We start from the raw sequence: 20,954 nt of genomic DNA, 5'->3' as shown, positions 1-20,954 counted from the left end.
ATCTCCCTGCTTTTCCTTAAGGCGCTGACTCTTTTTTTTTGTTTGTTCATGCTCGGGATGTGGGCGTCGCTGGCAAGGCCGGCATTTCTCGCCCATCCCTAATTGCCCTCGAGAAGGTGGTGGTGAGCCGCCTTCTTGAACCGCTGCAGTCCGTGTGGTGAAGGTGCTCCCACAGTGCTGTTAGGGAGGGAGTTCCAGGATTTTGACCCAGCGACGATGAAGGAACGGCGATATATTTCCAAGTCAGGATGGTGTGTGACTTGGAGGTGGAACTTGGAGGTGGTGGTGTTCCCATGCGCCTGCTGCCCTTGTCCTTCTAGGTGGAAGAGGTCGCGGGTTTGGGAGGTGCTGCCGAAGAAGCCTTGGCGAGTTGCTGCAGTGCATCTTGTAGATGGTACACACTGCAGCCACGGTGCGCCGGTGGTGGAGGGAGTGAATGTTTAAGGTGGTGGATGGGGTGCCAATCAAGCGGGCTGCTTTGTCCTGGATGGTGTCGAGCTTCTCAAGTGTTGTTGGAGCTGCACCTAAGTTGGAGGGACATTTCTGGTAAAGAATCTTGGTGTAAACAAAAACAAAGCATTAAAATCACTGAGAACCTGAGACATACGTCAGGAAGAAGTTCATGCAAAGAGTGATCATTACGTGGAATGGTCATTCTATAGGGCAGTGGAGGTAAAATCTCACTCGAGAGACAGGTCGATGAAAGGATGGGAAGAAAGTAAAGGTTCTTTTATTCCGGATTTCTTTATTCTTTACCCAGAGAGTGGTGAGAATGTGGAACTTGCTACCACAGGGAATGGTTGAGGCGACGAGCATGGATTTAAGGGGAAGCTAGATAAACACATGAGGGAGAAAGGAATAGAAGGATATGGTGATGGGGTGAGATGAAGAGGGGGTGGGAGGAGGCTCGTGTGGAGCATAAACACCGGCATGGAGCAGATGGGCCGAATGGCCTGTTTCTGAGCTGTGAATACTGTGTAATGGATCAGATGAGAAGGGGTGAATGGTGTCCCTCGGGTGAGTCCGTCTCATGAACTGTAGAATCAGGACTCCGAAATATTGAAGTTGGCAACTGCAATAATGGTTGGTTTCTGAGGGCCAGGCACCAACCAAAAGAGAGGCATTCTCTTTATACCGCTCCTTTCACATAATGAAACATCTCGAGGTACTTTGCAAGGGACACTGGGAGGTGGTGACTGCTCCCGGGTGTGTGTGCGTGCGTGCGTGACAAACGACCTCAGCTGCACTGTTGAAAATACGCCAGAGGTCCCTCAGCATCTACAAGGCGAAAGGAGAGAGCAAGGATTTGGGTGGACGCTTTTATTTTCCCCCAGAGTCCGAACCCAAACTGAGAACACTATCGGTCCTGATTAGTCCGCCTATTTCCACCTCCGTAACGTCGCCCGTCTCCACCCCGCCTCAGCTCATCCGCTGCTGAAACCCTCATCCATGCCCTTGTTACCTCTAGACTTGACTATTCCAACGCACTCCTGGCTGGCCTCCCACATTCCACCCTACGTAAACTTGAGGTCATCCAAAACTCGGCTGCCCGTGTCCTAACTCGCACCAAGTCCTGTTCGCCCATCACCCCTGTGCTCGCTGACCTACATTGGCTCCCGGTTAAGCAGCGCCTCGATTTCAAAATTCTCATCCTTGTTTTCAAATCCCTCCGTGGCCTCCTCGCCCCTCCCTATCTCTGTAATCTCCTTCAGCCCCACAACCCTCCGAGATATCTGCGCTCCTCTAATTCTGCCCTCTTGAGCATCCCTGATTATAATCGCTCAACCATTGGTGGCCGTGCCTTCTGTTGCCGGGGCCCTAAGCTCTGGAATTCCCTGCCTAAACCTCTCTGCCTCGCTACCTCTCTTTCCTCCTTTAAGACGCTCCTTAAAACCGACCTCTTTGACCAAGCTTTTGGTCACCTGCCCTAATTTCTCTTTGTGGATCGGTATCAAAAAAATGTTTTTGTCTTAAAATACTCCTGTGCAGCACCTTGGGAGGTTTTACTATGTTAAAGGCGCTATATAAATACAAGTTGTTGTTGTTGTTGTTGTTGTTGATTAATGGCCCCGGTCTCGCAGAGCATGGAGAAAACCAAATCCAAAACTGACTGGCTGTGCCACGACCCATCTATACCAGTTCGGTTCGGCTGATGGACTGAGTGAGTCCAATGCTCGGGGATCCCGGTGGCTCCACTGCAATATAAGAGCATTTTTAGGATCTTCCCACAAAGACAGTGGCCTGGCCTCTCCTCCTTCACACGCTCACTGACCTGCTCTGTGCTGCTAACCTTTCCTCTGTTTCTATAAAATGACCTTCACGGTGTTTGTACAGTCGTGAGACTCCCTCCCAGGACCTCAAACTGTGGGGCATTGGCCATGTATTGGAATTGGAGAGACGGAGAGGAGAGGAGGGGAGAGACGGGGGGTGGGGTGGGGGAGACGGAGGGGGGTAGATGGTAGACGGAGAGAGGGGGGAGACGGACGGGGGGGAGAGGCGGGGAGAGGGGGGAGACGGAGATGGGGGGGAGACGGAGGGGGTAGGAGAGACGGAGATGGGGGGAGACGGAGGGGGGTAGGAGAGACGGAGGGGGGAGATGGGGGAGACAGAGAGAGAGGGGGGAGACAAGGGGGAGAGACGGGGAGGAGGGAGACGGGGGGAGAGACGGAGAGAGGGGGGAAGACGGAGAGGGGGGAGAAGACGGAGAGGGGGAGAAGACAGAGAGGGGGGGAGACGGCGAGGGGGGGAGACGGAGAGAGAGACGGAGAGACAGAGCGAGAGAGAAACAGACAAAGAGCGCGAGCCAGACAGACAGACAGAGAGAGAGAAAGAAGGAAAGAAAGAAATACTTGCATTTCTATAGCGCCTTTCACAATCTCAGGAAACCCCAAAGCGCTTTCCAGCCAATGAAGTACTTTGACTGTGTAGTCACTGTTGTAATGTGGGATTGTTATGTTTAATGGCTTCTCGCGCAGGTTGGATGTTTGCACCTGATTCGTCGAGAGCGAGATGTTGACTCGTGAATGAGTGTGTTTCGAAGAAGCCCCAAAATTGGACTCACTCTATTGAATGGGATTTGATAGAAAAGTTACCACAGAACCAGCACTGAAACGGCAAACCTTGCAAGGGAGCGATTTGCTTTTGATTTTGTTTTCCCCCCCCCTTGACATCATTATCAATAAACTGTGACTTTGCTTGAATGAAATGGTCCCTGTGTGATTTATTCTCTGATCGCCATGGTGATACTGTGTCGGAATGGACTGAAAGGCTTCTATTGTTTGCTTGTATTGCAGTGGGATGTAAAGGTCATTTTACAATGGCTCACGTGAGCAGTTTAGGTCTTCTAATAAAAAAGACAGACTTGCATTTATATCGCGCCTTCAACAACCACCGGATGTCTCAAAGCGCTTTACAGCCAATAAAGTACTTATTTGGAGCGTAGTCACTGTTGTAATGTGGGAAACGCGGCAGCCTATTTGCGCACAGCAAGCTCCCACAAACAGCAATGTGATAAATGACCAGATAATCTGTTTTTGTTATGTGGATTAAGGGATAAATATTGGCCCAGGACACTGGGGATAATTCCCCTGCTCGTCTTCAAAATAGTGGCCGTGGGATCTTTTACATCCACCCATGAGAGCAGACGGGGCCTCGGTTTAATGTCTCATCCAAAAGACGGCACCTCCGACAGTGCAGCACTCCCTCAGTACTGCACTGGGAGTGTCGGCCTGGATTTTTTGTGCTCAAGTCCCTGGAGTGGGACTCGAACCCACAACCTTCTGACTCAGAGGCGAGAGAGAGCGCTGCCCACTGTGCCTCAGCTGACACTAATAATGCAGAATAAAGTGCGAGCTTCACTCTGCATCTTAACCGTGCAATACCTGCCCTGTCAGCGCTTGTTATGGACACGGTGTGTGTGTGTATAACGTGATCCCAAGCCCCATTCACGTCAACTCGTGCGACATCTCACCCCCGTCTATTTTTCTGTTTTTCCTCAGAACTTTCCAAGGGCGGGTAAAGGTTTTTCTCCACAAGTCAGAATGGTGTGGATAATGTTTGGAAAGCAACTTCACCTAGCAACAGGCTTGGCAAGAAAACCCAAACTGATTGGATAATTTAAACTCCCAATATCCAATCAAATAGAACGCAAGCCAACGCCAACCCAGCCAGAATACATGGCAGAACGGGCGAGCAAGGGATTTGCCCCCAATGATGTTCCAATTTGTCTCCCCTTCCTCTCCCGAAGACTCGTGTTGGGGGTACGGGTTCCCAGGAGCCCCTCAAGTACCCCACCGAGTCTGCCTGCGCGGTAGGCTATTGCACTGTGGAGGCATCACACCGCTCAGTCCAGTTCTGTCCTGGCCTGAAGTGCCCAACTAAAGACACTTTGAAACAGCTCAAGCTTCCTCTGGCTGAGTGTGCGCACACAACCTCCAGCACAAATCACAGGATAGCGGCCGGAAGCGGAAACTCAATTCCTCCCCCCCCCCCCCCCCCCAACCCAGCGTAAGGATACTGAGGCAAATTATAGCTCCCCTCCCACTCCCCCCTAACAGCTAACAAAAAGGATATAGAGGCACTGGAGAAGGTGCTAAACAGATTTACAAGGATGATACCAGAACTGAGAGGTTCTAACTATCAGGCAAGGCTCAACAGGCTCGGGCACTTTTCTCTAGAAAAGAGAAGGCTGAGGGGTGACCTGAGAGGCCTTTCAAATGATGAAGGGTTTTGATAGGGTAGACGTGGAGAAGATGTTTCCCCTTGTGAAAAGAGACCAAAACTAGGGGCCATCAATATAAGACAGTCACTAATAAATCCAATAGGGAATTCAGGAGAAACTTCTTTACCCAGAGAGTGGTGAGAATGTGGAACTCGCTACCACAGGGAGTGGTTGAAGTGAGGTGAGGACCCCAGCTATTCACAATATATATTAATGATCTGGACGAGGGAACTAGATGTAATATCTCCAAGTTTGCAGACGACACAAAGCTGGGTGGGCGTGTGTGCTGTGAGGAGGATGCAGAGAAACTCCAGTATGATTTGGACAGGTTGGGTGATTGGGCAGATGCATGGCAGATGCAGTATAATGTAGATAAATACGAGGTTATCCACTTTGCTGTCAAAAACAGGAAGGCAGATTATTATCTAAATGGCAATAGATTGGGAGAAGGGGAAGTGCAACGAGACCTGGGTGTCCTTGTGTACCAGTCGCTGAAAGTAAACATGCAGGTGCAGCAGGCGGTTAAGAAGGCAAATGGTATGTTGGCCTTCATAGCGAGAGGATTCGAGTACAGGAGCAAGGATGTCTTGCTGCAGTTGTACAGGGCCTTGGTGAGACCACACCTTGAGTATTGTGTGCAGTTTTGGTCACCTTATATGAGGAAGGATGTTCTTGCCATGGAGGGAGTGCAGCGAAGATTCACCAGACTGATACCTGGGATGGCAGGAATGACGTATGAGGAGAGATTGGGTCGATTGGGCTTATACTCGCTGGAGTTTAGAAGAATGAGAGGGGATCTCATTGAAACTTATAAAATTCTAACAGGACTAGACAGACTAGATGCAGGAAGGATGTTCCCGATGGCGGGGGAGTACAGAACCAGGGGTCACAGGCTAAGGATAAGGGGTTAAGCCATTTAGGACAGAGGTGAGGAGGAATTTCTTCACCCAGAGAGTGGTGAACCCGTGGAATTCTCTACCACAGAAGGCAGTAGAGGCCAATTCATTAAATATATTCAAGAAAGAGTTGGATATATTTCTTAAGGCTCAAGGGATATGGAGAGAATGCAGGAACAGGGTACTGAATTTGGATGATCAGCCATGATCTCATTGAATGGCGGAGCAGGCTCGAGGGGCCGAATGGCCTACTCCTGCTCCTATCTTCTATGTTTCTATGAATAGCAGAGATGCATTTAAGGGGAAGCTAGATAAACACATGAGGGAGAAAGGAATGGACGGATATGTTGATGGGGTGAGATGAAGAAGGGTGGGAGGAGGCTCGTGTGGAGCATAAACACCGGCACGGACCAGTTGGGCCGAATGGCCTGTTTCTGTGCTGTGAATTCTGTGTAGTGGATCAGATAAGATAAGAAGGGGTGAATGATGCCCCTCGGGTGCGTCCGTCTCATGTAGTATGGCATCAGGACTCCGAAATAAAGAAGTTGGCAACTGCTATAACGGTTGGTGTCTGAGGGCCAGGCACTGATGGTAAACGTGCTGTAAATTCTGTGTAACTGGAGCACAGACTGGGATTCCGAGCGAGGACCTCCCGGCTCGCCCTGGCCCGGCACCAACACTGCGTGGCACACTCATCTCCATCAGCCAGGGAGGAGCTCGCTCAATCCCTCCAGGGGGAAATCTCCGCGACTCCGAGATCTTAAACACCAAGCCCGTTCCCCCCCCGCCTCCCCCTGTGTGAGGCCAGAAAGAAAAGAAGGAACTTGCATTTCTATAGCGCCTTTCACAATCTCAGGATGTCCCAAAGCGCTTTACAGCCAATTTGAAGTGTAGCCGCTGTTGTAATGTAGGAAACGCGGCAGCCAATTTGCACACAGCAAGCTCCCACAAATGTGATAATGACCAGATAATCTGTTTTTAGGTGTAGGTTGAGGGATGAATATTGGCCCCAGGACACCAGGGAGAACTCCCCCCTGCTCCTCTTCGAAATAGCGCCATGGGATTTTTTATGTCCACCCGAGAGGGCAGACGGGGCCTCGGTTTAACGTCTCATCCGAAAGACGGCACCTCCGACAGTGCGGCGCTCCCTCAGCGCTGGCACTGGGAGTGTCGGCCGAGATTTTGTGCTCAAGTCCCTGGAGTGGGGACTCGAACCCATGACCTTCTGACTCGGAGGCAGAGAGAGAGAGAGACAGAGAGCTGCCCACTAAGCCCATCTCACTTGCAAATCGAGTGAGATCTTCGCACTGTCGGAGGGGGGGTCGTTGGGGGAGGAAAGAAACTTTCCACTGACTTTATGGAGCGGGGTGGGGGGGGGGCAGCACTGCCCGTTTCCGAGCGGGCCCTGCAGCCCGCTAAAGGACTCTTACACTGGAAGGTGTACGCTCGCCAGTTCTTCTGTGAGGCTCTTCCCCTCTTGGCTGGAAAAGTGTGTCCAGAGAGCAGCAGAGGATATTCCATTGCTCAGGGGATTGAAAGAAGATTTTTTGCATCTCTCTCCGTCATATTGATTCTTGCGTAATGTCCCCCAGCTAGGAAAGCTCCTGATGGATCCATCATTCCGAACACCTATTGCGATTTCTGCCTGGGTGGGACTTCTGGGAACAAGAAGACTGGGTGTCCCGAAGATCTCATATCCTGTGCGGATTGCGGGCGTTCCGGTGAGTTTGTTTCCCCATTTACTGCAGCACTTGTTGAAGTTTTTTTTTCTTTTCTCCTCTCCCTCCGCATCCTCTCCGAACCGGAGACGGGCCTTTCCGTCTGTCTCCTCGCACCCGGGACGCAAAGGAGAGACCTCGGAAGCCAGGAAGGAGCCAAGCTGCAATAAAAAATTTTTTGCAAAAGCTCAGAAAATGCTGGGAAACGCTCGCTCGGCCGGCCTGTCGAGAGGGAGAGGAAACCGAGTTAACGGTTTCAGGACAGAAAGCCGGGTGAAGTTAGCGATTGAGCAGTTTTTTAAGCAGGTGTCGAGCCAGGGGAAAGCGAAAGGGATTGAGAGGGGCGGGGGGGGAATGGGAGGAAAGAACAAAGAACAAATGGGAGAGGTCTGTGATGGGGTGGAGGGCAGGTGCGACTCAGTGACAAACAGGAGGACAGTGCGAGGCAAAAGAAAGAAAGACTCACATTTCTCCAGCGCCTTTCCCCACCTCAGGACGTCCCAAAGCGCTTTACAGCCAATGAAGTACTTTGTGAAGTGTAGTCGCTGTTGTGATGTAGGAGCTGGGATAAGACGTGACGTGCGTTTCTGCAGGCCGTGTTTTAGAATGTGCCAATGAAGGCCTGGGCCACCGTGTTTTTCTGTCTTATTGGACAATGTTATCTCCCTGGTGATGTCTACACTCAGTGACTCAATGCGAGCTGCCCTGTTTTGACATCTTGGCATCGCTCAGTGCGCGGAAAAATGACTTGCATTTCTATAGCGCCTTTCACCACCTCAGGATGTCCCAAAGCGCTTTACAGCCAATGAAGTACTTTTTGAGGTGTAGTCACTGTTGTAATGTAGGAAACGCGGCAGCCAATTTGCGCACAGCAAGCTCCCACAAACAGCAACGTGATAATGACCCGATCATCTGTTTTTAGTGATGTTGGTTGAGGGATAAATATTGGCCCCAGGACACCGGGGAGAACTCCCCCCCCTGCTCTTCTTCGAAATAGTGGCCGTGGGATCTTTTACCTCCACCTGAGGGGGCAGACGGGGCCTCAGTTTAATGCCTCTTGAGCTCTAGTGAGAACACTGGTCCAGAAAAGATGCACAAGGAGAGGATTTGATGCTGTTGTGTAACTTGGTCACTTTTTCCTCCTCCCGACTTTCTCTCTCCCCCCCCCTCTCTCCTGAAGTCATTGCCTTATAGCGGGATACATCTCTCCCAACACCCCACCCAGCCTGCCATTCGGCAGGTGTGAATTTAGAGAGTGCGCGTCCGCAGGCTATTCGACCATGGAAGGCACCACAGGCGAGCCCAATCCTGTCTCCAACAGCCACACTTTGCAGAAGGAGTCCTGCCGTTGATCGCACCGAATGGCGGAACAGGCTCGAGGGGCTGAATGGGCCTCCTCCTGTTCTTGTGTAACAGACTTGAGGGGCTGAATGACCTGCTCCTGTTCCTGTGTAACAGGCTCGAGGGGCTGAATGGCATCCTCCTGTTCCTGTGTAACTGGCTCGAGGGACTGAATGGGCCTCCTCCTGTTCCTGTGTAACTGGCTCGAGGGGCTGAATGGCCTGCTCCTGTTCCTGTGTAACTGGCTCCAGGGGCTGAATGGCCTCCTCCTGTTCCTGTGTAACAGGCTCGAGGGGCTGAATGGCCTCCTCCTGTTCCTGTGTAACTGGCTCGAGAGGCTGAATGGCCTGCTCCTGTTCCTGTGTAACTGGCTCGAGGGGCTGAATGGCCTCCTCCTGTTCCTGTGTAACAGGCTCGAGGGGCTGAATGGGCCTCCTCCTGTTACTGTGTAACCGGCTTGAGGGGCTGAATGGACCTCCTCCTGTTCCTGTGAATCGCTGGACAGAAGTGCTGGCCGATTTGCTCCAGCTCTAACTCAGAGGTACTGAGGCTAATTGCTGCCACCAGCTCACTCAGTACAGACCCGGCACTGGCTCACGGCAGCTCCCGGTGTGAACAGCTCGGCATCACGCCAGGCGGTGCATTCGCCAACTGAGGCACCAGAGCAAGCCGTGTCAATTAGTTATTTTTTTTAAGTTGTGATTTGCACAATCCTCCAAAGTATTGATTTTTACAGTGGATAATAATTTACAGTCGGGCTTATGTCAACTTCGGGAAAATCCGATCACCCCTGGGTCGTCAACAAGAAACGTGTCTGGCGACTCGCCGGGCGATTGGCTCGGGAACTTGGTTGTGAGGATTGTTTGGGCCGACCAGCTGATGATTGATGGCGGAGTTTGACCGCAGTGTGGAAATATGTCACCTTCTCCTTTCCCTTCTCTTTTCAACACGGTGGCTTGTGCTAATAGTGATACAGCTAGCCAGAAAATGAAAATCTCTCCATGGCCCTCGCCCTATCTCTGTAACCTCCTCCAGCCCCACAACCCTCCCGGGATCTCTGCGCTCCTCCAATTCTGGCCTCTTGCGCACCCACCCACCACCCCCCCCGATTTTCATCGCTCCACCATTGGCGGCCGTGCCTTCAGCTGTCTTGGTCCTAAGCTCTGGAATTCCCTCCCTAATCCTCTCCACCTCTCTCTCCTCCTTTAAGATGCTCCTTAAAACCTACTGATGTAAGAAAACTACTCGGCACTTTGTCTAAGCGTTAAACAAAGCTTTAATCAACTGTTTTACAACATGGAGGTCTAGTTGTGTCCTTTACTAGTTCCTGTTAAGAATGTCCTGCGCAAGCTGGGCCCGTGCCCGAGTATTTATACTCTCCCTGGACAGCGCCATCTGTAGGCCGCTCAGTATTATTTCATAAGTCTTTCTTTCATGAATGACTGATTCAGGTCAGCTCCTTAAAACCTACCTCTTTGACCAAGCTTTTGGTCACCTGCCCTAATATCTCCTTATGTGGCTCGGTGTCAAATTTTGTTTGATAATCGCTCCTGTGAGGTGCCTTGGGATGTTTTACTACGTTAAAGGCGCTATATAAATGCAGGTTGTTGTTCGTTTATATGTGAAAGTCAGCTAGTGATGGCAGAAAGTGTTTAATTCGTTGTGTTTTTGCTCCTGTTTCTCTCTGCTACTGAATACCACAAGGAACAAAGGTCAGAACAAGAGAGCTAGTATATGGAAGGCCAGATGTGTGAGGCTTGTCCAGGGATGTTGTTTATAGCCTTGGCGAGGTGAAAGAATTTGTGGTTTCATGAGTATCCCGGGAATCGACATTCCAATGTTGGCTGGTTCTTTAAGATGAAGCCACCCTCTTAAAAATTACACAGAATGTACCGCACAGAAACAGGCCATTCGGCCCAACTGGTCCGTGCCGGTGTTTATGCTCCACACGAGCCTCCTCCCGCCCCCCTCTTCATCTCACCCCATCAGCATATCAACAACAACTTGTATTTATATAGCGCCTTTAACGTAGTAAAACGTCCCAAGGCGCTGCACAGGAGTATTTTAAGACAAAACATTTGACACCGAGCCACGTAAGGATAAATCAGGGCAGGTGACCAAAAGCTTGGTCAAAGAGGTAGGTTTTAAGGAGCGTCTTAAAGGAGGAAAGAGAGGTAGCGAGGCGGAGAGGTTTAGGCAGGGAATTCCAGAGCTTACATCCTTCTATTCCTTGCTCCCTCATGTGTTTATCCAGCTTCCCCTTAAATGAACCTATGCTATTCTCCTCGACCACTCCCTGTGTCAGCGAGTTCCACATTCTCACCACTCTCTGGGGAAAGAAGTTTCTCCTGAATTTCCCGATTGATGACTGTCTTATAGCGATGGCCCCTGGTTTTGGTCTCTCCCCGCACCCCCCCCCCAACAAGTGATATTGATAAAAATAAACATCAAACGTGAAGAGAAGTTGACCAGAAATGCAGCCACTAAACTAGGACACACGGTGTAAACAGGACGTGTGCGGAGCTGGTCCTGTGCCATGTCCTGTTGGTGTTCCGAAGCTCACTGCCATGATCTGGCCTCATGCCCGAGGCTCCCCAGGCATCAGTCTTGGCCCTGGCCTCCGGCTGTTTACTGAGCGGAAAGCCAAGGGATTTGAGTTGGGGGAGGGGCGGGTCGGAGGAAAGAAAGCAATTCACCCAGACTCCCCCCCCCAACTCGCTTCCTAATGGCCTACCTCACAAGCTAGAGAGACAAAGGTCTACATTCTTATAACCCATCACAACCTTGACGGCCTCTTCTCAGGTTGACCCTTAACCTTGCCAGCTCCAAAATAAGCCCCAACTTCTGAAGTCTCTCTTCATAACCGCGACCGTCAACAACAACAACAACTTGTATTTATATAGCGCCTTTAACATAGTAAAACGTCCCAAGGTGCTGCACAGGAGTATTTTAAGACAAAAAATTTGACACCGAGCCACATAAGGATAAATTAGGGCAGGTGACCAAAAGCTCGGTCAAAGAGGTAGGTTTTAAGGAGCGTCTTAAAGGAGGAGAGAGAGGTAGCGAGGCGGAGAGGATTAGGGAGGGAATTCCAGAGCTTAGGGCCCAGGCAGCAGAAGGCACGGCCGCCAAAGGGTGAGCGATTATAATCAGTGATGCTCAAGAGGGCAGAATTAGAGGAGCGCAGATATCTCGAGGGGGGGTGGGGGGGTGAGGAGATTACAGAGATAGGGAGGGGCGAGGCCATGGAGGGATGAGAATTTTGAAATTGAGGCGCTGCTTAACCGGGAGCCAATGTAGGTCAGCGATTACAGGGGGTGATGGGCGAACGGGACTTGGTGCGAGTTAGGACACGGGCAGCCGAGTTTTGGATGACCTCAAGTTTACATAGGGTGGAATGTGGGAGGCCGGCCATCTCTGGTAACAACCTAGTGAATATACACTACCCCTTTCCCATTGTTTTCATGTCCTTCCTATAATGGCGTACAAGAGCTGCCTACAATACTCCAGCTGCAGCCTAACTGAGGTCTTGTAGAAGTCCAACATTACCTTCTTGCTTTTGTATTCTAAGCCCAATAAGGTAGGAATTATATTTTCCAATCAGTGAAGTTGAGGATTGAATAGTTAATCAGCCTGTACAACGTTCCTTTGTCTGCTATTTTTAGGCATTAACCCATTTAAGACTCACTCCCCCTCTCTCTGTAACCTCCTCCAGCTCTACAACCTCCGAGATCTCTGCGCTCCTCCAATTCAGGCCTCTTGCGCATCCCCCGATTTTAATCGCTCCACCATTGGCGGCCGTGCCTTCAGCTGCCTGGGCCCTCAGCTCTGGAATTCCCTCCCTAAGAACATAAGAAACAGGAGCAGGAGGAGGCCATTCGGCCCCTCGAGCCTGCTCCGCCACTCAATAAGATCATGGCTGATCCGATCTTGGCCTCAACTCCACTTTCCCGCTCTCTCCCCATACCCCGCGACTCCCCTGTAGTTCAAATATCTGTCAATCTCCGCCTTGAATATATTCAATGACTCCGCCTCCACAGCTCTCCGGGGAAGAGAATTCCAAAGATTCACGACCCTCCGAGAGAAGAAATTCCTCCTCATCTCCGTCTTAAATGGGCGACCCCTTATTCTGAGACTGTGCCCCCCAGTTCTAGATTCCCCCACGAGGGGAAACATCCTCTCTGCATCCACCCTGTCAATCCCCCTCAGAATCTTATATGTTTCAATAAGATCCCCTCTCATTCTTCTAAACTCTCCGCCTCTCCACCTCTCTTTCCTCCTTTAAGACGCTCCTTAAAATCGACCTCTTTGACCAAGCTTTTAGTCACCTGTCCCAATATCTCCTTATGAGGCTCGGTGTCAAATTTTGTCTGATTTACGCTCCTGTGAAGTTTTACTACGTTAAAGGCGCTATATAAATGCAAGTTGTTGTAGGTCTCCTGGGACCAATGAAATACTGGCTTCTGGGCACCGTGCGACTGGTGGGGGGGATTTTCCCCTTTATATTGCAGTGTGGCACTGGGGGGAAGGGGCACCGTGTGGCATGGATGGCAAATCGTTGGTGTAACAGCAGCAAAGAGCTTCCAGTGATGCCCGCACTGCCTTAATGCAGTAACGTGTTCGCTCAGCATGGTATGTGGGAGGGAGGTGTGGGCTTAGGGGCTGTGCGCTCTGTAGAGACACTAGGAGTGGGTGATCTTTAAAATTGTTCGATAGGGTAGATGTTTCTCCCACTTCTGGGCGAGACCAGAACTAGGGGGGGCCATAGTCACTAAGAAATCCAAGAGGAAATTCTTTACCCAGAGTGTGGTTAAGGCGAATAACATAGATCCCTTTAAGGGGGAGCTGGATAAAACAGGGAGAAAGGAATTGAAGGTTATGCTGATAGGAGGCTCGTGTGGAGCTGAAGGGCCTGTTTCTGTGCTGTAAATTCTATGTTAGTTAGTCACGATTAAGATTTTTTAAGGGATGTGGGCATTGCTGGCAAGGCCAGCATTTATTGCCCATCCCTAATTGCCCTTGAGAAGGTGGTGGTGAGCCGCCTTCTTGAACCACTGCAGTCCGTGTGGTGAAGGTAGGCCATTTCATATACTTCTTTGTAGTGGCTCCCTAGGCCATTTCGGGAGGGCAGTTAAGAGTCAACCACATTGCTGTGGGTCTGGAGTCACATATCGGCCAGACCGGGTAAGGGTGGTAGATTTCCTTTCCTAAAGGGCATTAGTGAACCAGATGGGTTTTTTAACGACAATCCATTACTGACACTCGCTTTTTATTCTAGATTTAATTAATTAACTGAATTTAAATTCCCCAGCTGCCTTGGTGGGATTTGAGCTAACGTCTACCGAATCATTCGGCCAGGCTTCTGGCTTACTAGTCCAGTGACATAGCCACTGTGCTACCATTACCCGCTGTGGTCATTGTAAAGAATAGAAAGGAAGATTAGCATTGAGCATTGCGATGTGTTGCCTCAGAGATTAAGCACTGGGTGAGGAGGAGATTTTGCACAGAAGACACAGAAAGAAAATTAACTTCTATTTTTAAAACCATTGTCTCGTTTTCAATTCAGCAACTTCTAGTCAGGCTGTCGGGTTTAAAACTGGACAGGAGGCAACGCTAGATATGAAACTGGTACATATTTATATATATATATATGTAAAATATATTAAAAATGTAACATATATCATATGGCATTGCTCATTGGGATCAGGATACTGTTATAACAGATGGGGTGATGTCGACAAAGCGAGACTGGGAATCTGTGACAGGCGAGTAAGTGTGATACTTGGTGAACCTCCCGTAGCGTTGCTCATGGAAGAAAAAAAGACTTGCATTTCTATAGCGCCTTTCACGACCTCAGGACGTCCCGAAGTAGCTTTACAGCCAATGAAGGTTTTATGTCAGTGCGGTAATTTCATGGTCACACTAGCTTTTTATTCCTGATTTATTTAATTAACTGAATTTAAATTCCCCAGCTGCCGGGGTGGGATTTGAACTCACGTCTCTGGATTATTGAAGTGTGGTCACTGTCGTAGAGCAGGAAATAATCTTTTTTTTAAGGGAAATCGAATGGAGGCGAATTTCCACGGGGGTGGGGGGAGGGGGGGTTCTGGAAACTCTGGAAAAATGGCTGCTCTTTCCCTGGGTTCCCTGCGGCTCTCCCGCCGAGGTCACTGCAAGCGATCGAGAGAAACCCCCCCCCCCCGGCGGACATTCAGCCCCTTCCCCCGCGTCGTTTAGCTGTGTTTGTTGTAACAGGCTAAGAGAGAATACAGCGCCACATTAAAAAAAGCGAATTATTATTTAAATGGGGAGAGATTACAAAATGCTGAGGTACAGAGGGATCTGGGGGGTCCTTGTACATGAATCACAAAAAGTTAGCATGCAGGTACAGCAGGTCATTAGGAAGGCAAATGGAATGTTGGCCTTTATTGCAAAGGGAATGGAGTATAAAAGTAGGGAAGTCCTGCTACAACTGTACAGGGCGTTGGTGAGACCACACCTGGAGTACTGCGTACAGTTTTGGTCTCCTTATTTAAGGAGGGATATACAGGAAACTTTGTGATATCCGGCACCGACGGGACCGAGCTGTTGCCGTCCCATCAAAACTGCCGGACAAACCAGCGCTAATGTTGAAACATACGGAGATTTTGAGCTCCGTATCTGGCAACAAACCCTGTTGCTTAGCTTCTAAACAGTCGGCCATACCTTGCAAGCGTCTCTGTAGCTTAGCAACAGCTTCAGCGAGACCTTGCAGAGCCTGACTGGTGGGCAAAAAAAAGCAATGAAAAGGAAAAAAACCTAACGAAACGGCTCCTGATTTTTGCCGGTGGCTCGAGCATTTTGGACAGTTAGCCCCCGGATAAACCAAAGTTTCCTGTACTTGCATTGGAGGCAGTTCACGAGGTTGATTCCGGAGATGAAAGGGTTGTCTTATGAGGAAAGGTTGAGCAGGTTGGGCCTATACTCATTGGAGTTTAGAAGAATGAGAGGGGATCTTATTGAAACATATAAGATTCTGAGGGGGATTGACAGGGTAGATGCAGAGAGGATGTTTCCCCTCGTGGGGTAATCTAGAACTAGGGGGCATAATTTCAGAATAAGCCGGCACCCTTTTAAATCGGAAATGAGGAGGAATTTCTTCTCTCAGAGGGTCGTCAATCTTTGGAATTCTCTTCCCCAGAGAGCTGTGGAGGCGGAGTCATTGAATATATTTAAGGTGGAGATAGACAGATTTTTGAACGATAAGGGAGTCGAGGGTTATGGGAAGCAGGCAGGGAAGTGGAGTTGAGACCAAGATCGGATCAGCCATGATCTTATTGAATGGCGGAGCAGGCTCGAGGGGCCGAATGACCTCCTCCTGTTCCTACGTCTTATGTTCTTGTGAGGCAGAGGGGTTTACAGTTGATCTGGGGGAAGAAATCAGCTCGAGTTCCCGCTTCTCATCACAGACTTCTGTTGAGAAGTGTTTGGACATTGGAACTGGAGGAGGCCACTCAGCCCCTCGAGCCTGTTCCGCCATTCAATTAGATCATGGCTGATCTGCATCGTAAATCCATCTACCTGCCTTTGTTCCGAAACCCTTAATACCCTTACCTCAGAGGGTGGTGAATCTTTGGAATTCTCTACCCCAGAGGGCTGTGGAGGCTCAGTCGTTGAGTATATTCAAGGCTGAGATCAATAGATTTTTGGACTCTAGGGGAATCGAGGGATATGGGGATTGGACGGGAAAGTGGAGTTGAGGTCGATGATCAGCCATGATCATATTGAATGGCGGAGCAGGCTCGAGGGGCCGAATGGCCAACTCCTGCTCCTATTTCTTATGTTCTTATGAATAACAGGCATTGCTGTTACCGTGTACAGGGAGCGTGAAAATTGGACCAACGCAGGGGTCTTATGATAGAAACACCGTTAAAAGAAACAGGAGTGCCGTGAATGCCACCGATTGGTCTGTTGCGTACATCAGTGGCCAAGCCATGAGTTAAGTCATTTTCCTGAGGGTGATTTTCAACAAGACTTACTTTGCGAAGAAATGTGACTGAACGGCCAGAATATTGTTCCGTTTATCAATGCCTTTGGGAGGAATTGGAGGGATGGGGCTTGGGGAGTGGGGGGGCGGGGGGGAGGGGCGCAGGTCGGTGAAGAAATGGCATCTCGCATTGGTGTCCTTGTTGCAAGAGTTAATCCTCCCGATTGGCTCTGTTCTAATGCTCTGAATTCATTTTCATGTTTAATCTGATTTGCAACCAGCGAACACATTGAGTGGATGCGATTCATTATATTTCGGTCACGGGCAGAGAGTCTGTATCAGCAATGAGCCCGCCGAGGAAATGTACTGAAGCTGCAGGAATGAGCAAACTCACTGGGGCGGGGGTAATTGAAGAGACAGCGGCGGGCTTTTAGGTAACCCACAGACGCAGAATTTGGAAAATGATCGCAAGTCAAAATTCTCACACAGCACACAAAATGCTTTTTTTAAATTACTTTCCTATTTCTCCCTCCCACCCTCCCCATTTTTGGGACGGGCATTAAAAATGCCAGTCGCGCCTGGTCCCAAGAACAAAGAAAAAATAAAGCCTTTGTCCATATATTTCCATAGGGTAGGCGTTGAGAAGGTGTTTCCACTTGTGTTGTCTGGGCCCCGAGCTCTGGAATTCCCTCCCTAAACCTCTCCGCCTCTCTCTCTCTCCTCCTTTAAGATGCTCCTTAAAACCGACCTCTTTGACCAAGCTTTTAGTCACCTGTCCTAATACAGGAAACTCTTTTTTATCCGGCACCAACGGGACCGGCGTGGTGCCGGTTGATCAAAAAGTCCGGATTACAGAGAGGTATACTTACCAAGGTACGAGAGCACTGTACACGGCCACAGGTGCAGGAGCCCGGTTACACGGCCACAGGTGCAGGAGCCCCGGTTACACGGCCACAGTTGCAGGAGCCCTGGTTACACGGCACTTGTGCAGGAACCCCGGTTACACGGCCACAGGTGCTGGAGCCCCGGTTACACGGCCACAGGTGCAGGAACCCCGGTTATACAGCACTTGTGCAGGAACCCCGGTTACACGGCCACAGGTGCTGGAGCCCTGGTTACACGGCCACAGGTGCAGGAACCCCGGTTACACGGCACTTGTGCAGGAACCCCGGTTACACGGCCACAGATCCAGGTGTCCCTGTTGCACGGCCACAGGTGCAGGAACCCCGGTTACACGGCACTTGTACAGGAGTCCCGGTTACACGGCCACAGATCCAGGAGTCCCTGTTGCACGGCCACAGGTGCAGGAACCCCGGTTACACGGCCACAGGTGCTGGAGCCCTGGTTACACGGCCACAGGTGCAGGAACCCTGGTTACACGACCACAGGTGCTGGAGCCCTGGTTACACGGCCACAGGTGCAGGAACCCCGGTTACACGGCCACAGGTGCTGGAGCCCTGGTTACATGGCCACAGGTGCAGGAACCCCAGTTACATGGCCACAGATCCAGGAACCCCGGTTACACGGCCACAGGTGCTGGAGCCCTGGTTACATGGCCACAGGTGCAGGAACCCCAGTTACATGGCCACAGATCCAGGAACCCCGGTTACACGGCCACAGGTGCAGGAACCCCGGTTACATGGCCACAGATCCAGGAACCCCGGTTACACGGCCACAGATCCAGGAGTCCCTGTTGCACGGCCACAGGTGCAGGAACCCCAGTTACACGGCCACAGATCCAGGAACCCCGGTTACACGGCCACTAATATATAGTAAAACTTACCTGAACCTACGCCTGAATTTTGCCGGTTAAGAGAGATTTCCGGATATTTAGGTACCGGTATTTCCTTATGTGGCTCGGTGTCAAATTTTGTTTTGATAATCGCTCCCGTGCAGCGCCTTGGGACGTTTTACTACGTTAAAGGTGCTATATAAATGCAGGTTGTTGTTGTGGGGGAGACCAGAACTCGGGGCTGTAGACAGTGACTAATAAATCCAACTGGGAAATTCAGGAGAAACTCCTTTACCTGGAGAGTGGTGAGAATGTGGAACTCACCGCCACAGGGATGCAGAGATGCATCCGGCATTAAGCTGCGCAGTCGCTCGGCAGTCTGGGGGTCCCGCGCAGGCCAGCTCACCGGTTTTAAACGGAAAAACCGCACCTGCGCGGAAATTTGAATGAACGCACAGCCCGTTAAAGGAGCCGTGCCCCCCTCCCCCACCCCCCCGACAAAAAAAATTAAAGGGAACATTGGATGCATCCGGACTGCCCATGAGCAATGCCACAGAGGATCAACCAGTCTTTGTAATATTTCGGACAATTTGGTACAGCATCCTTCCCCTTTAAGAATTCTTTTAAAAGGAATATGATTTAAAACATACGCTTATTGCATACGGAGGATATTACATGTTGAAATACTTAAAGGGGTTTAGTTTTGAGGTCGTATAACTCACCAAAGCACATCAAACGTCTGGTTAGTGCATGGGGATTAGCATCCTTGAAATAAAATGATGCCTGGCTTTCTTTCCCTGTTTTCTGGAGTTGATTATGTGAGATTCGATCTTTTTAAAAAAAAAAAATTATTATAAAAAGCCTACAAGGGACAAGGAACCGGCAACAGCACAGAATATATGGAAGGAGTTAGCTCCCGTACAACTGTTTCCGATCAAATCAAATTAAAATTTTGAACAGACTTTTTTTTTTATAAATAACAAAGCCGGCACCTCAGGCCAGGTAGATATGGTGCTGGGACCCTCGGCCCAAACTGTGGGGAAGGATTGTGGATTGCATCGAGCGAGTGGATTCATGTCGTAGAATCCTAGAATGATACAGTGCGGAAGGAGGCCCTTCCGCCCATCCTGCCTGTGCCAGCTCTTTGAAAGCGCTATCCAATTAATCTTCGACAGCGACTTTTCTTCGGCAGCACCTCCCAAACCCGTGCGACCTCTGCCACCTAGAAGGACAGGGGCAGCAGGCGCATGGGGAACACCACCACTTCCAAGTTCCCCTCCAAGTCACACACACCATCCTGACTTCAAATCAAATCAAATCAAATCAATTTTTATTGTCATTGTTAGTGCACAAGTGCAGTACAACGAAATGTAGGCTTGCGGCTCCCGAGAGTGTACATTTAGATTAAGACATTTAAACATTCAACATACATTTGGCTTGTAATACATTAACATAAACATAACCATAATAAAGTGCATTGGCAGATGTGCAGGCTTTAGAGTTTATTTGTGGAGTTCAGTAGGATGACAGCCCTGGGAAAGAAGCTGTTCCTAAATCTGGTCGTACGGGTGCGAATGCATCTGTAGCGTCTCCCAGATGGCAGGAGGGTGAACAGACTGTGGCTGGGATGGGTAGGGTCTTTGATGATGGACCGTGACCTCCGTAAACAGCGTTTCTGGTATATGTGCTCTATGGTCGGTAGCCGGGTGCCGGTAATGCGTTGGGCAGTTTTGACTACCCGCTGCAGGGCTTTCCGGTCATAGTAGCTACAGCTGCCATGCCATACCATACTGTGACTTGGAAATATATCGGCCGTTCCTTCGTCGTCGCTGGGTCAAAATCCTGGAACTCCCTCCCTAATAGCACTGTGGGAGCACCTTCACCACACGGACTGCAGCGGTTCAAGGCGGCGGCTCACCACCACCTTCTCAAGGGCAACTAGGGATGGGCAATAAATGCCGGCCTTGCCAGCGACGCCCACATCCCGTGAATGAATAAAATAAAGGTCCCACTCCCCTGCTCTTTCCCCATAGCCCTGCAAATGTTCTCCCCTCCGAGCCTGTTATGTTTGCTCCCAACATGCGGGTGAGGCTGAACCAACCATATTTGTTGCCTTCGCCCTACATTACTTTGGGGCAGAAGGGGCTGGAGTCACGAGCTAGCTGGGTCGGGCTGGCAGATTCTCTTCTCTGAGCACTTCGGGTTCTACAGACAATCTGGCAGCTTCCGTGGTCATTTTCTCCCCCCTTCACATCAGCCCCAGAAATGAGCAGATTTTACCGAGTTTGAATTCTGGCTGTGGTGAGATTTGAACTTGCGGCCTCAGAGTCGCTGCTGGTCAAGTCCCAAAACCCACTACACTATCGTACTCCAGGGGAGGGGAGATATTTAAACCAGGGGAAAATTAAATAACATTGAATCGTCCATTGAAACTGTCATCAAGCAAAATTGCTCTTAAATCGTAAAACACTGATTTAAATCCAGATTCCACTGGAATAATTTTTTTTCCCTCCGATACCTTGAATGAGCCCCGAGCCCTCGGCTGGCGGAACTGAGCTAACCCGACAGGGAGGGCACGAGG

At 50.2% G+C, this 20,954-nt stretch overlaps 1 protein-coding gene across 1 annotated transcript in view; it reads left to right on the top strand.

The window, feature by feature from the left end:
- dpf1 (double PHD fingers 1) overlaps positions 1-20,954 on the top strand; it is a 67,632-nt gene that overhangs the window by 33,895 nt on the left and 12,783 nt on the right. Inside the window, exon 8 of the mRNA XM_085973278.1 lies at positions 7,209-7,337. Coding sequence (XP_085829404.1) covers positions 7,209-7,337 — 129 coding nt within the window. The remainder of the gene's footprint in view (positions 1-7,208; positions 7,338-20,954) is intronic.

The sequence above is a fragment of the Somniosus microcephalus genome, chromosome 34 (assembly GCF_052327205.1).
Source record: "Somniosus microcephalus isolate GS21.2 chromosome 34, FLI_Smic_1.0, whole genome shotgun sequence".
NCBI lineage: Eukaryota > Metazoa > Chordata > Chondrichthyes > Squaliformes > Somniosidae > Somniosus > Somniosus microcephalus.
This window is presented reverse-complemented; position numbering and strand designations above follow the sequence as displayed.